Here is a 12,230-nt window from a genome sequence, read left to right on the forward strand (position 1 = left end):
TTGAACAGTACTTGAAACGGGTTAACCTTCTCTCCCAACCCTTCTCTCCCAACCCTTCACCTGCTCCTCTCTCTCTCTAGATTGCAGAAAATTTTTTTCTGCTTTGGTTTGGTGTGTAGTAAATTTGTAGGGTTCTTTTTGGTGGTTAACCTGCTCTGATACCATCTTAAATATGGTAATCGAGAGAAGCTAGGTTGAGAAAGAACAACATGATAGAAAATGTAGAGAGAATTGATAATGTCTCTGATATATTTCTTTAGATTACAATGCACCCTTTTATAGTGTAAGGGTGAATCAAATGTCAAACTACAATCTCTTAAAATCAAATACAATCTCTTAAAATCAAAAGCTAAAGATTTTATCGTTGAATTATTATTCATGATCTTTGAATAATAATCTTTGACTTATGCAGATGGTTATTTTCAACAGTATTAACCACGAATGATTGCCTTGGATGAAGTCGACACTTTCAACAATGGAAATGCCAACCGAAATGATTTACCGATGGATTTAACGACATTCGGTAATTTTTTTAATTTTGTTTTTATTATTTTTTGTCGACTGACGTTTCCATCGGTAATGTTAATGTTAACCAACATAAATCTAGCACACGACAAGTCCTCCGCCTCCGACCCGGCCAATCCCAACGTCACCACCCTGCTATCTTTCAACGCCACAACTGCCAAAAACTTCTCCTTTCTTTTTGAGAATAAAACAGAGCACTTTAATTCCTTATCATAGAACATTACAAGAGACCTCACTGTAGAGTTCTCTGATCTACTGCATATATTTCCTTTTCTATGCTGTTGCTACTTTATGCAAGTTTCAGTTTTAAAAGTGATGAAGCTAAACACCACATAATTTTTAAATTTTTTTTTATTAATTTTTGGCTCGGTTCGTGAAGATTTGGTTCAGCTCGTTTAGAAAATAAACGAATTTCGAACGAGGTTTTTTCAAGTCGAGCTCCGAATAGTTCGCGAGCGACTTGGTTCGTTTACACCCCTACTTCATTCAACCCAAGCATCAAAATTCAATAAAAAAAACCCATCTTTCCCACAACAAAGGGTCATTAGCGTCCATAAGAATTACTATATACTCCCTCCGTTCACGAAAGAACTTCCTATCTTTCCTTTTTGAGACGTCCACAAAAAAACTTTCTACCTATTTTTGGACTATACCCCACCACTTATAATCCTCTTACTTTTCACTTTTCACAACTCCCAATATTAATTATAACATCTTTTCATCACTCTCAATACACTCAACTACCTTTTATCAACTCTCAATACATTCAACAATATTTTTTCTTAAAACCTGTGCCACTCGCTCCTAGGAAGTTCTTTCATGGACGGAGGGAGTATATATTGTAATATGAGGGTATGAGTTTAAATAAATAGTTAAAAAATGTGTTTAAAGTGGAGAAAAATGACTCATAAAAATTGAGGGGAAAACAGATCCACTAAAATCGATGTGTTTATATATTTTTATATTTTAATTTTTTATTATGTAATTAGAGGATAGTACTTTATTTATAAATAATAATTCATATTCGATTTAATATTTATATTTATTTGTTTAAAATATTATGGGGCCGTGCCTACTCGTTAAGATTGAGCCCATCTTTGTGATTTGTGAAACCTATAAAACTAATTGATATAAATACAAAAAGAAAAACCCTCGCCTCTTCGTATACAAAAACTTGGAAACATACATCGTAGCTTTGGGTATGGAGATCGAAAGCAGTAGTCAGCCATCTCTCCATCTTCCGGAAGAAATCATTGGAGAAATACTGCCAAGACTGCCGGTGAAATCATTGTTGAGATTCAGGTGCGTTTCAAAATCATGGCGGTCTTTAATTGGCAGCAAACGATTCATCAAAACCCATCATCAAAATTCGATGCAAAACCCATCTTTCCCCCAACAAAGGGTCATTACACAGAAGAATTCAGATGAATGGCCTATGCAATGTTCTCTGCTGTCGATTTTGAGCGGACCAACAAATACTATCCCTTTATCTCCTTTAGCTGATCCAACAAATACTACAGTGACGGGATATGAAATTATAGGGTGCTGTAATGGGCTGCTCTGCATTGTCAATGATGAAAATATATTTCAGTTGTGGAACCCATCCACTAGAATCTCCAAAAAACTGACAGAAATTTCTAATGCCGACATTATTTATCATTTGGGATTTGGTTGGGATGAATCGATTGATGAGTACATGGTGTTTGTGATTGTGGATGATTATAACTCCAGCCTTGGTAAAGTTTATAGTTCAAAGACAAAATCATGGAAAACAATTGAGCTCTGCGATGATTTAGATTGCTGTTGGCCAAGAGATGTGTTTGTAGGTGGGAAGCTTTACTTGAAGAACGGATTTGAAAAAGTTATTATTTTCTGGGACTTGAAGAGTGAGGTGTTTGGAAGGATTGAGCTTCCCTTTGATCAAGAGGTGTATGGCATTGTGGGTGTGCTTGGTGGTTTCCTTTGTGTGCTATGTTTTAATGATGAAATTAGAGGCTATCGAGTTTGGGTTATGAAGGAGTCTTGGGAGAAAGTGGTGACTCTTTCTCATCTTCTTGAGCTTCTTCAACCACCATTGGTGAAAGGTCTAAATGGAGACATTTTGGTAAATTGTGGATCCATTTTGGGGGTCTACGATTGTCGGGATAACGTGTTCCGTGACCTCAGCTATTGTCCCTGTTATCAGGTTACTAGGATCAGCTGCCACGAGGATTGTGTCGGTTTATTTTCACATGATGTCTATGTTGAAAGTTTAGTCTCGCCAGAAGATTTATGAAACAAGTCTTAGAACATGATTGTGAGCGGTTTCATAGCTTTTTTGATGATAGGTGTTTTATTTCGATGCTATATATATATCATCGCCTTACCGGCCGAGGTTCTTTCTATGATCGCCTTTGGAGTTGCTTGTTCGGTTTTCTGTTTTCTTTTTTGCGTTTCCTTTCCTCCTCGTTCTTTCCTTGCGTCGGGAAGCCGAGTTTATCTAGGAGAAATGGTTCGGCCGGAGCTTCTGAGATTCTCCCATCTCCGCTTCCAACACTTTTCTCTTCATAGACGAGTACTCTTTTTCCTCTTTCTGAGGTTTTAACGAGGCTCGGCCCTTAGTCTGCTTTGCTTTCCTGCTTTCCTGTGCTTTCAAGGGTTAGTCTGCTTTGCTTTCCTGTGCTTTCAAGGGTTTAGGTTCTTCTGCTTTTCTCTTTTCTTTTTAATAAAATCTTATTTTAATAATACTCATAATTCATAAAAGTTAGATCCTTATTTAATTCACAATATATTCAGATGTGTAATATAATAACTAATTTATTTTTATGAAGACAAATAATTATAATTTGAAATATAATATCTTAGGTAACTAAGAATATTATGTTGCCCATCAAATAGCAAATACTCTTTATTTGACTGCATCCTAACATTCTTAGTTTTTGGATTTTGAATTTTGTCTTCTGAAAAATAACTTGAGTTAATGTTGTTTGAGTATCATGAATTATAATTCTCCATAAGAAATCTAACAAAAATCCTCATATTTACACTATTTATTTTAAATATTTAATTGTTTATATTGAATCAATTTGACGTGATTTTTGGGGTAAATTTTTAGAACATAATTATTTTCTTCGAGCATAGCAAACACGAAAATGGAAGCGTCCGGCAAAATTGAAGAAATGTCCATATCCATGGCTAGGTATCGAGACACCGGCGGCAAGTCCTCTAAGGAGGCACAAGCACCGGCGCGTATGTTGCTTTCGATAGCTTGACCGCTCCTTTCCCTGGGGAAGGATCGGTTAAGCAAACCGAAACAACATATGCATCAGTGTTTCATGCCTTCTTAGAGGACTTGTCGGTGTCTCGAATTCCTAACAATGAACACTGATTGTATCGCTGAAAAAGATGGTAGAGGAATAAGAGGAGATCCATCCTTTCATGTTCTATTTAGATAATTCGAGCTCAGTCAAAAACTTTATTTTATTGGATTGAAACTTTGAGCCCTTTATTTTTATCATTTAAATTAATTAATTTTGTTTGATTTTTATCTTATAAAAAAAGGCGGGATTGGAGTAATCCCATCGTTGAGGATAAAAATACCCAATCATCCATTTTATTAATTGTGCAAAGTAAACACCCCTAAAGTTCAATCTCACAGCTTCACATCTTCATCCCATGGCACAATTTCATTTTTGCTTAATTTTAATTATTTATACATTTAGCGAGACAAATCCTGTTTTTAGTTTTCAATAATTTTTTTGAAAGCATTTAAAAGATTGAGCCATGTTTTAACGATCACAATTCTACGCACGGCACAATCTGTCCCGGTTCGTTTCGTACTAATCCAACCTATTGGGCTAATTGGGCCGAGGGGCCCAAAGTTTTCAACAAAAAATAGGCCCATCATTCCAATCCAGTAGACGCATTCTTCAAAATATACCCAAAATTAATCTACAATATATTTGCAGCATTAGAAGAAAAAAAAAAAAAACAAAAAACATTGTTTCGTACTCACGTTAATTTGTTCATTTCAAATTAATGAATTTTAGTAGTTTGCGCATGTGTAATTCTCACTAAATTTCAATCATATATGTAATATATTTATCTATTAGTATAACTTCATATACTCCCCACAACACTGTGAAGGAACCTAACTAGAAACAAATGTATCCACTCAGTCACAGTATTTAACTACTTTATTAAAACTTGTCCTCTAGAAGTGGATATATTTATTTATTTTTGTTTGTTTAAATAAAATATATCTAATTTATTTACATTTTGTGTCCTTTAGAAAACATATGTTCTTTCATTTACAAATTTGTCATGATTGTTGTTGGTTCAAGGAATCCCCACAACACTGTGAAGGCTCTCTTCAAGGCTTTAAATGTGGTAAATGAGAGGAATTATATAGTTATGTTATGTGTATTTGGAGGCAGATTTTATATAGTTATGTGTAAAAATAGAATTGGTTGAAAGTTTGTGTATTTAGGCGCAACTAACCCATTGGACTTTGCAGTTGCTTAAAATTTAATTAATTGCAAAATATTCATCAAATTTCCTCTTGAATTGAATAACATACTAGTTTTTTGAGATGATTGAATAACATAGGTCTAGCAGATTTTTTAAAAACAAGACACTTTTATAATAGGTATAGATTATAGATACTAAACACATGATTTATCTTGCTAAAAATAAATATAATTAAAAATAAGAAAAATACAAAGTTAAAAGTAAAAATCATGTGTTTTTGCGAGGTAGCGTGCGAAAAAAAATTAAATCTATGTATATTTTTTTTTTCTTTGGATTTAGGACGAGAAAATTGAGGATTGAACTCCAGTTATTTAGGTTACTAAGAAGATGAATAGAAAATATTTGTGATAAATTAATTTATTAGTAAAATAAAAAGAAAGCCATGATCCGGCACTTAGAAGAATGAAATAGCGTTTTATTAATAAACCAAACAGAAAAAGCCAAAAGGAACCCTTGAGAGCACACGGAAGCAAACTAAGGGCTGAGCCTCATTAAAACCGCTTTGTAAGAAAACCCCGAAGGGAAAATTACAAATCGAAAAAAGAGTACTCGTAAAAGACAACCACGTCCAAAAAATAAACGCCGAGAGAGCGGAAGAAGCAACTTCGGGAACTCCGGCCTAACCATCGCCCCCAAGTCGCCTCGGCTCATCCCAACGACAACCACCCAACCACAAACCCATAGACAAACGCGACCCGCCAGCAGCCATTGCAGACCAAACACACATACCAGGCGCGCACAAAAGGTAAAGAGAACCCCCACAAGCTCTTTAATCGCCTCAATCCCATGTGGCCACCAACCCTTGGGACGGGTTAAATTGATCCGGCACTTAAAAGAAGGAAGAGAGAGATATTGAAAATTAATCACTCAAATTACTATTCCCACAATTTAATTCCTCATCACATCAAACTACCATTTGACTACACGAAAGTTGGGAGTTGCCAAGCTCTGCAGTTCTTGGCTGACGTTGTTCAACTTAACTAGAACATGAAAGGGTGGGTCCCCTTGTAATTCCTCTTGTTCCTCTACTATCTTTTTCAAAGACACAACCATTGATTCACTGCACTTGAACAACTTAATTAATTTGAGTGTTGCTATTTCTCCAATTTCTGAAGGGAACTCCTCAAACGAATTCATAACGCAGAGACTAAGTTGCTCAAGGCGTGGCAAGCAGGAGCCCTCTAACGTCCAACATTCCATATCCCAACACTCCCACAATTCCAAGTATTTGAGTCTGGGGAATTGGCCTTCAACTATTTCCCAACTGCGTGTTGCAAACTGCCCACCGAACAGTTGGAGCTTCTCAAGAAGTGGTAATGAACCTATCTTTTCCAGAATTTCCTCCAAATCGAAGTATACGCCTCCAAGATACAGCTTCTTGAGTGAGCGCGGGAAGTTAATACTCTGCGGATACTCTTCACTTCCATATCGAATAAGGCACAACAAGCTTTCCAGCTTACTCAGACATTGAAGATAGCTGAGGCACTTCACTCTGTCCATTACTTCATCCTGGTATCTTATAGCCAGTTTCTTGGTATTGGGAATTCTCTTAACCACTTCTTCATTCAAGTTGAAATCAAGCACTCCTTTGAGCGTCTCTAGATTCTCCATCATAACATCACTATGCCCGCTCCGAGGATCTGGGAGATACATTCCTTTATTTTCGAACTTGACATGCTTAAGCTTATACATTTTCCAAATTTCTACTGGTGCAGTCGTAGGTTTACCCCTACAAGAAACAATTAGTGTATGTAGATTCCAGAGCAGACTAATTGAAGAAGGGATTTGGAATCCCTCACGAAATTCAGCCGAAAGGTACCTCAAGTTCACCAATTGAAACACATTTTCTTCTAAATACTTGCTGGAAAACTTTGTAGTCAATGTCCTCAAAAATCCAAACTTTTGAAATTTTTCTCGTACATTATAACAATGACATATGAAAGAACGAGCACGTGACATAGTATCCAAGGCATTCTTGAATGTCCTATTTGAAGTGCTTTCAGGAATAAAAATGCGGCGATGGCTATTTATCCCTCGAGGACAATGTTGCTTTAAGACATAATAAAACCTCTGCTTTTCAGCTTCTTGAAATGATACATCTCTCAGTAAATCATGCATTTTGCAGTGCTTTATATTCCCAACTGCCCCCAACTCATGAACTAGAATGAGGTTTCTATCAACTAGCTCCTTCAGATACTCATTGGCAATTGTTTCCAAGCTTTTATTGATTATTGGTTTAAGAAAGCCTTCAGAAACCCATAACCTCATGAGTTCAGCAACCCTAATTTCCTCATCTTCCCCAAACATCCCCATGTACAAAAAACAAGGCTTCAGATAGGCAGGCAAATGGTCATAGCTCAGTTTCAATACTCTCAAGCAATATTCATCATTTTTCGAATTCACTATCGTGCTTAAGTTTTTCTCTATGTGCTCCCAATATTCAAGTGTAAGTTCGGACTTTGCCAAAAGACCCCCAATCACAGCAATCGACAAAGGAAGTCCCTTACACTTACCCACGATTTTCTTTCCGATTTCCTCAAGTTGAAGAGGAAAACCGTCACCCCCAAATACAGTTTTGGAGAACAAATTCCAGCTACAAACATCATCTAAAAATCTCATACCAATGATGTTAGAGTCTGTCAACTCGGCAGCCAAGTTTGAGAGCCTAGTTGTTACGATTACTCGACTCCCATCATTGTAATCGGGAAAGAAAAACCTCATCTTGTCCCACACCTCTACACTCCACATATCATCCAGTATAAAAATATATCTCCTACCGCATAAATACTTGTACAACTTTTCTCCCAATTCATTCTCACTCAAATCATCACTACCCAGATTTCCAGTCACTTGTTTAAGAACTTGACCAAGTGTTTCTCTAATATTATAAGTTTGAGAAATTGTAGTCCACGCACAAATATCAAAATGCTCCTTAACAAGGGCATGCTCAAATATATGCCGGGCAAGAGTGGTCTTACCAATCCCGCCCATCCCTGTGATTGGGAGGATTTGGCGGTTACGGTTCCCTCCAGTGAGCCAATCCAAGAGTTGAAGTTGCACGTCGTCAAAGCCCACCATCATGCCTTCCTTCACATTGGAAGAGGATGTCAAGGAGCCAGCATGAGTCGAGGAGACCTTTCTCTGCAGCTGAGCTTCGGCTGCAATCTCCATGGCTTCCTTCTTGATCACATTCATTTCTTCTATCACTTGCTGTAGATCTTCATAGAAGTCGATGCAACTGACTTCCTCTCCAGAATTCACTTCTTCAGCCGCATGAACTGCATCTACAACATAGCCTTGGAGAAATATCTGCAGGTAAAAAATTTGAGTTAGAGATTCATTTCTTCTATCACTTGTTGTAGATCTTGATACAAGTTGATGAAACTGACTTCATTGGGATTGGGACTAGATCTACCCAGTTTAATCACATCCACAATATGTGATTCGATAACATCTTCAACAGCATGAGCTGCATCTACAATACGCATCTCCAGCGGATCAGCTTCATCTCCGTCAGCAACAAGGGACTTATAACCTTCAAGAAATTCCTGCAAAGAGGTAACAATTCGAGTGAGAGATTCAAGTTGTTGTTTGTCGATACAAATTGGAGGGGAATGGTGATGCTCGATTGTATCGATGATATGTATAACCGAAACTATGGCTGCATATGCCGCCATGATCCAAGGAAAACGAGTGTATATTTTTCTGAGAAAGAATTTGATGGAATCTTAGTTTAGGTTCAGCAAAAACAATGTGTAAAATGGCTATATCTCCTCTCCTCAATTATTATCAGAAACAATGTGTAAAATGGCTATGCACATGATAATGGATGTATCGATCCTCTCCAAAGCACTGTATTCTGTGTAATTAATTAATTGAAGAAACCATGTGCTTTTCTTGAAGTCATTTATGTATGCGCTGATTCAAGTGTTTAAATAAGAATATATGAGTAGTGTAGGTGAGCGATGTGGATTTCCATGTTCTAATTCATGCATCCAAGAGTAAACTATGATTAATGATGTTCAACTTGGTTGGTATTCACCTTAGAAATTTCTGAATAGGTAGATTTGTATAAAATATTGAATTTTGTAGAAAAAAAAATTGCAAGTTGGGAAAGTAGTCTTGTTCCATTTGTTTTGTTTGAATCTAATTGATGTTTTTATTTATAATTTTTAAAATAAGAAAAAATTAGTTTTTTTATTGTATTATCTACATTGCAACCAATTTTTTTAAATAAAAAATTATGGAAAAAAAATTAAGAAATAGCTAAATTATAGACAATATAGTGAAATAGCAAAATCCTTTTTTTATTTAACAAAAATTAAATGAATCGAGTTTTTTTTTATTTGAACAATTTATGGTTAGCAATATTTTGGCTGCATAACATCACTCAAAAATTCAGTTTAATACTCCTTATGTCCTAACTTTTAGTATTCATTTAAGAATGACATCGAGTTTAATAAAGTAATTGAGTATGTTGTAAGTTGAATAAGGGTCTCACCTTTATGACAGTGTTAAAGTGATTAAAGTGGACTAAGGGTTCCACTTATTTTTATTAAGGATAAATCTATACGGATCAATTTGATCCGGATCAGTAGGGGTATAAAAGTCCAAAAAAAATGACTGAAAATGTGTTTTACCTTAAATGCCCCTTATAAAAGTTTATTATTTTAAAATACTAAATTTAATATATTGTGAATATAAATTGAATGTCTTTTCAATTTTCTAGGCCATAAATTAAGTTCATGAACATATGCACTTAAATCAATACATTGAACATATATAGGATACATAAAATTAAACATTTCATAATTGGTAGGATTTTTGTAATTCGTAGGATTTTGTAATTTGTAGGATTTCATAATTTTTTTTATAAAAAATTAAACATTTCATAATTCGTAGGATTTTTGTTTATTTAAGAAAATAATTAGTTTGGTATATATAAAGAACTTGTTTTTTAATATGTTTTTATGTTTTATCTGACTTTTTTGTTTTTGTAGCATTTTTTTATTTAAACACCCCCAATCACTATAAAAAGTGTTTCAATTTAAAAATTTAAATATTTATATTATTATTATTATTATTATTATTATTATTATTATTATTATTATTATTATTATTATTATTATTATTATGTTGAATAATATATCTAAATTAAATTTCTTTACATAAATCATTAATGAGTATTGTAACATTTTTATTATTATTATTTATCAAGTTTGTATCATTATTTATCAAGATTATAAAAGTTTGTAACATTTTTTTATTTAAACACCCCCAATTATTATTATTATTATTATTATTTATCAAGTATTGTGTATTTTTCAACATCATCTTGATTTTAGTATTTTCCATGAGATCCTAATTATTCGAAACACAACCCAAAATATAAAAAGTCATAAAATGTAATATAATATATATTCTAATTTAGGATTGTATATATGTATATGTATATCACATACTTAATAAAATTAGAATATTTTCTACAAGTAATTATTTTTAGTATGAAAAAAAATTGTGTGAGATTGAGCCTATTGTAATATCCAATAAAATCATGAATAAATTACGAAGAATTTGAGTTTACTAATTTTAATGTAATTTTTTTAGAATATAAAATATAAACTATTTTCACCCGTTAGATCATCAAGATCTACGATAGGCTCAATCTCAAATTCTTCGTAATTTATTCATGATTTCATTGGAGATTACAATAGGCCTAATCTCACACAATTTTTTTGTCATACTAAAAATAATTACTTTGTACTTTTTGAAGGGTATATATAAAATATTTTATGTATATATTATAATTAATTCATAATTTTAGGATATAAAAAACTTTTACAATGTTTTTAGAATATAAAATATAAACTATTTTCACCCGTTAGATCATCAAGATCTACGATAGGTTCAATCTCACACACATTAAAATTAGTAAACTCAAATTCTTCGTAATTTATTCATGATTTCATTGGAGATTACAATAGGCTCAATCTCACACAAATTTTTTTTTCATACTAAAAATAATTACTTGTACAAATTATTCTAATTTATTAAGTATGTGATATACATATACATATAAATATATATATATATACACACACACACACATATATATAGGAGGGCTATCGTGAGAGCACCTCTTAAAATAAAAAATAACAACTACAAATAAAGTATGAATTTTATGTAGAACACATATCAATTCGCTGTATAAAGGTATGAATTGCGAAAAATAATTTTTTGCTACTTTTGGGATTCTGAGTTAGAATTTTATGTAGAACACATATCAATTCGCTGTATAAAGGTATGAATTGCGAAAAATAATTTTTTGCTACTTTGGGGATTCGAACTCAGGATCATGAATTCATCCAACAGGATGTTGAATCAACCGTAGATCTTGATGATCTAAGGGCTGAAAATGATTCTTATTTTATATTTTAAGAAGTGTACTTATTTTAGTCCGCCCTATATATATATATATATATATATATATATATATATATATTTGTAAATAAATCATATCATATATATATGAAAGCTCAACCAATTACATAAATAGTAACATATTGCCTAAGTTTATAATATTATGAAAAAATTTCATATTGCGTAAATTAAATTATTAGTTAATTTTTTTATCTTTTTAATATTTTATATTTGTTAGTCATACAGATAAATGAAAATAAATTGTCCAACCAAAGTTCATAATATTATGAAAATTTATATTGGTAATATATATTATTAAAATAGACTTTAAATTAAATAATATCATATTTTTGTATTAAATGATCACACATGTTCAGTAAATGTAAATAAAATATTTAGTAAGTATATGTATTAGAGATTTAACAAATGGTGGTGTTAATGATTGTTATGCATCTATCGATCTCCTTTAGTGTACATTGGCATTGCTTAATGCATCTAAAGTTTCAATAATAGACACTATTTCAAACATTTACACATCCTATTCTAACAACATCTGCGATCATTTTTATTTTGGTACATCACGAGCAATAATTGTTCCTACCCGTTTCTTGTATAACATAAAATTTTAACATTCATATAATATTATTTTCATAATTTAAATAAAAAAAATACTTTTACATAATATTTATTGTTAAATATAAAACGCTTCTCAAACAATCTTAAAGTCAGTGGATTGACTCATGTGTGCATGTGTTTCTAAAATTAAAAAAAAAATG

At 33.0% G+C, this 12,230-nt stretch overlaps 2 protein-coding genes across 2 annotated transcripts; one reads left to right on the forward strand and one right to left on the reverse strand.

Annotated features, from left to right (window-relative positions):
• The first annotated feature begins 1,726 nt into the window (after positions 1 to 1,726).
• LOC131018343 (F-box/kelch-repeat protein At3g23880-like) lies at positions 1,727 to 2,800 on the forward strand. Its single transcript, XM_057947070.1, has one exon. The coding sequence runs from the start codon at positions 1,727 to 1,729 to the stop codon at positions 2,798 to 2,800; it is 1,074 nt and encodes a 357-aa protein (XP_057803053.1).
• Positions 2,801 to 5,428: 2,628 nt separating this feature from the next.
• LOC131017501 (putative late blight resistance protein homolog R1C-3) lies at positions 5,429 to 8,984 on the reverse strand. Its single transcript, XM_057946256.1, has 2 exons — positions 8,424 to 8,984; positions 5,429 to 8,343 (listed from the first exon to the last, which is right to left on the reverse strand). The coding sequence occupies exons 1-2, from the start codon at positions 8,709 to 8,711 to the stop codon at positions 5,944 to 5,946; spliced, it is 2,688 nt and encodes an 895-aa protein (XP_057802239.1). The 5' UTR covers positions 8,712 to 8,984; the 3' UTR covers positions 5,429 to 5,943.
• Between the last annotated feature and the right edge of the window lie 3,246 nt (positions 8,985 to 12,230).

This window comes from Salvia miltiorrhiza, chromosome 3, assembly GCF_028751815.1.
Source record: "Salvia miltiorrhiza cultivar Shanhuang (shh) chromosome 3, IMPLAD_Smil_shh, whole genome shotgun sequence".
Classification (NCBI taxonomy): Eukaryota; Viridiplantae; Streptophyta; class Magnoliopsida; order Lamiales; family Lamiaceae; genus Salvia; species Salvia miltiorrhiza.

Coding starts and splice junctions, on each gene's coding strand:
- LOC131018343 (XM_057947070.1), top strand. CDS start 1,727: ATGGAGATCGAAAGCAGTAGTCAGCCATCTCTCCATCTTCCGGAAGAA.
- LOC131017501 (XM_057946256.1), bottom strand. CDS start 8,711: ATGGCGGCATATGCAGCCATAGTTTCGGTTATACATATCATCGATACA. Junction 8,344..8,423: donor CTAGTCCCAATCCCAATGAA/GTCAGTTTCATC, acceptor TTTTACCTGCAG/ATATTTCTCCAAGGCTATGT.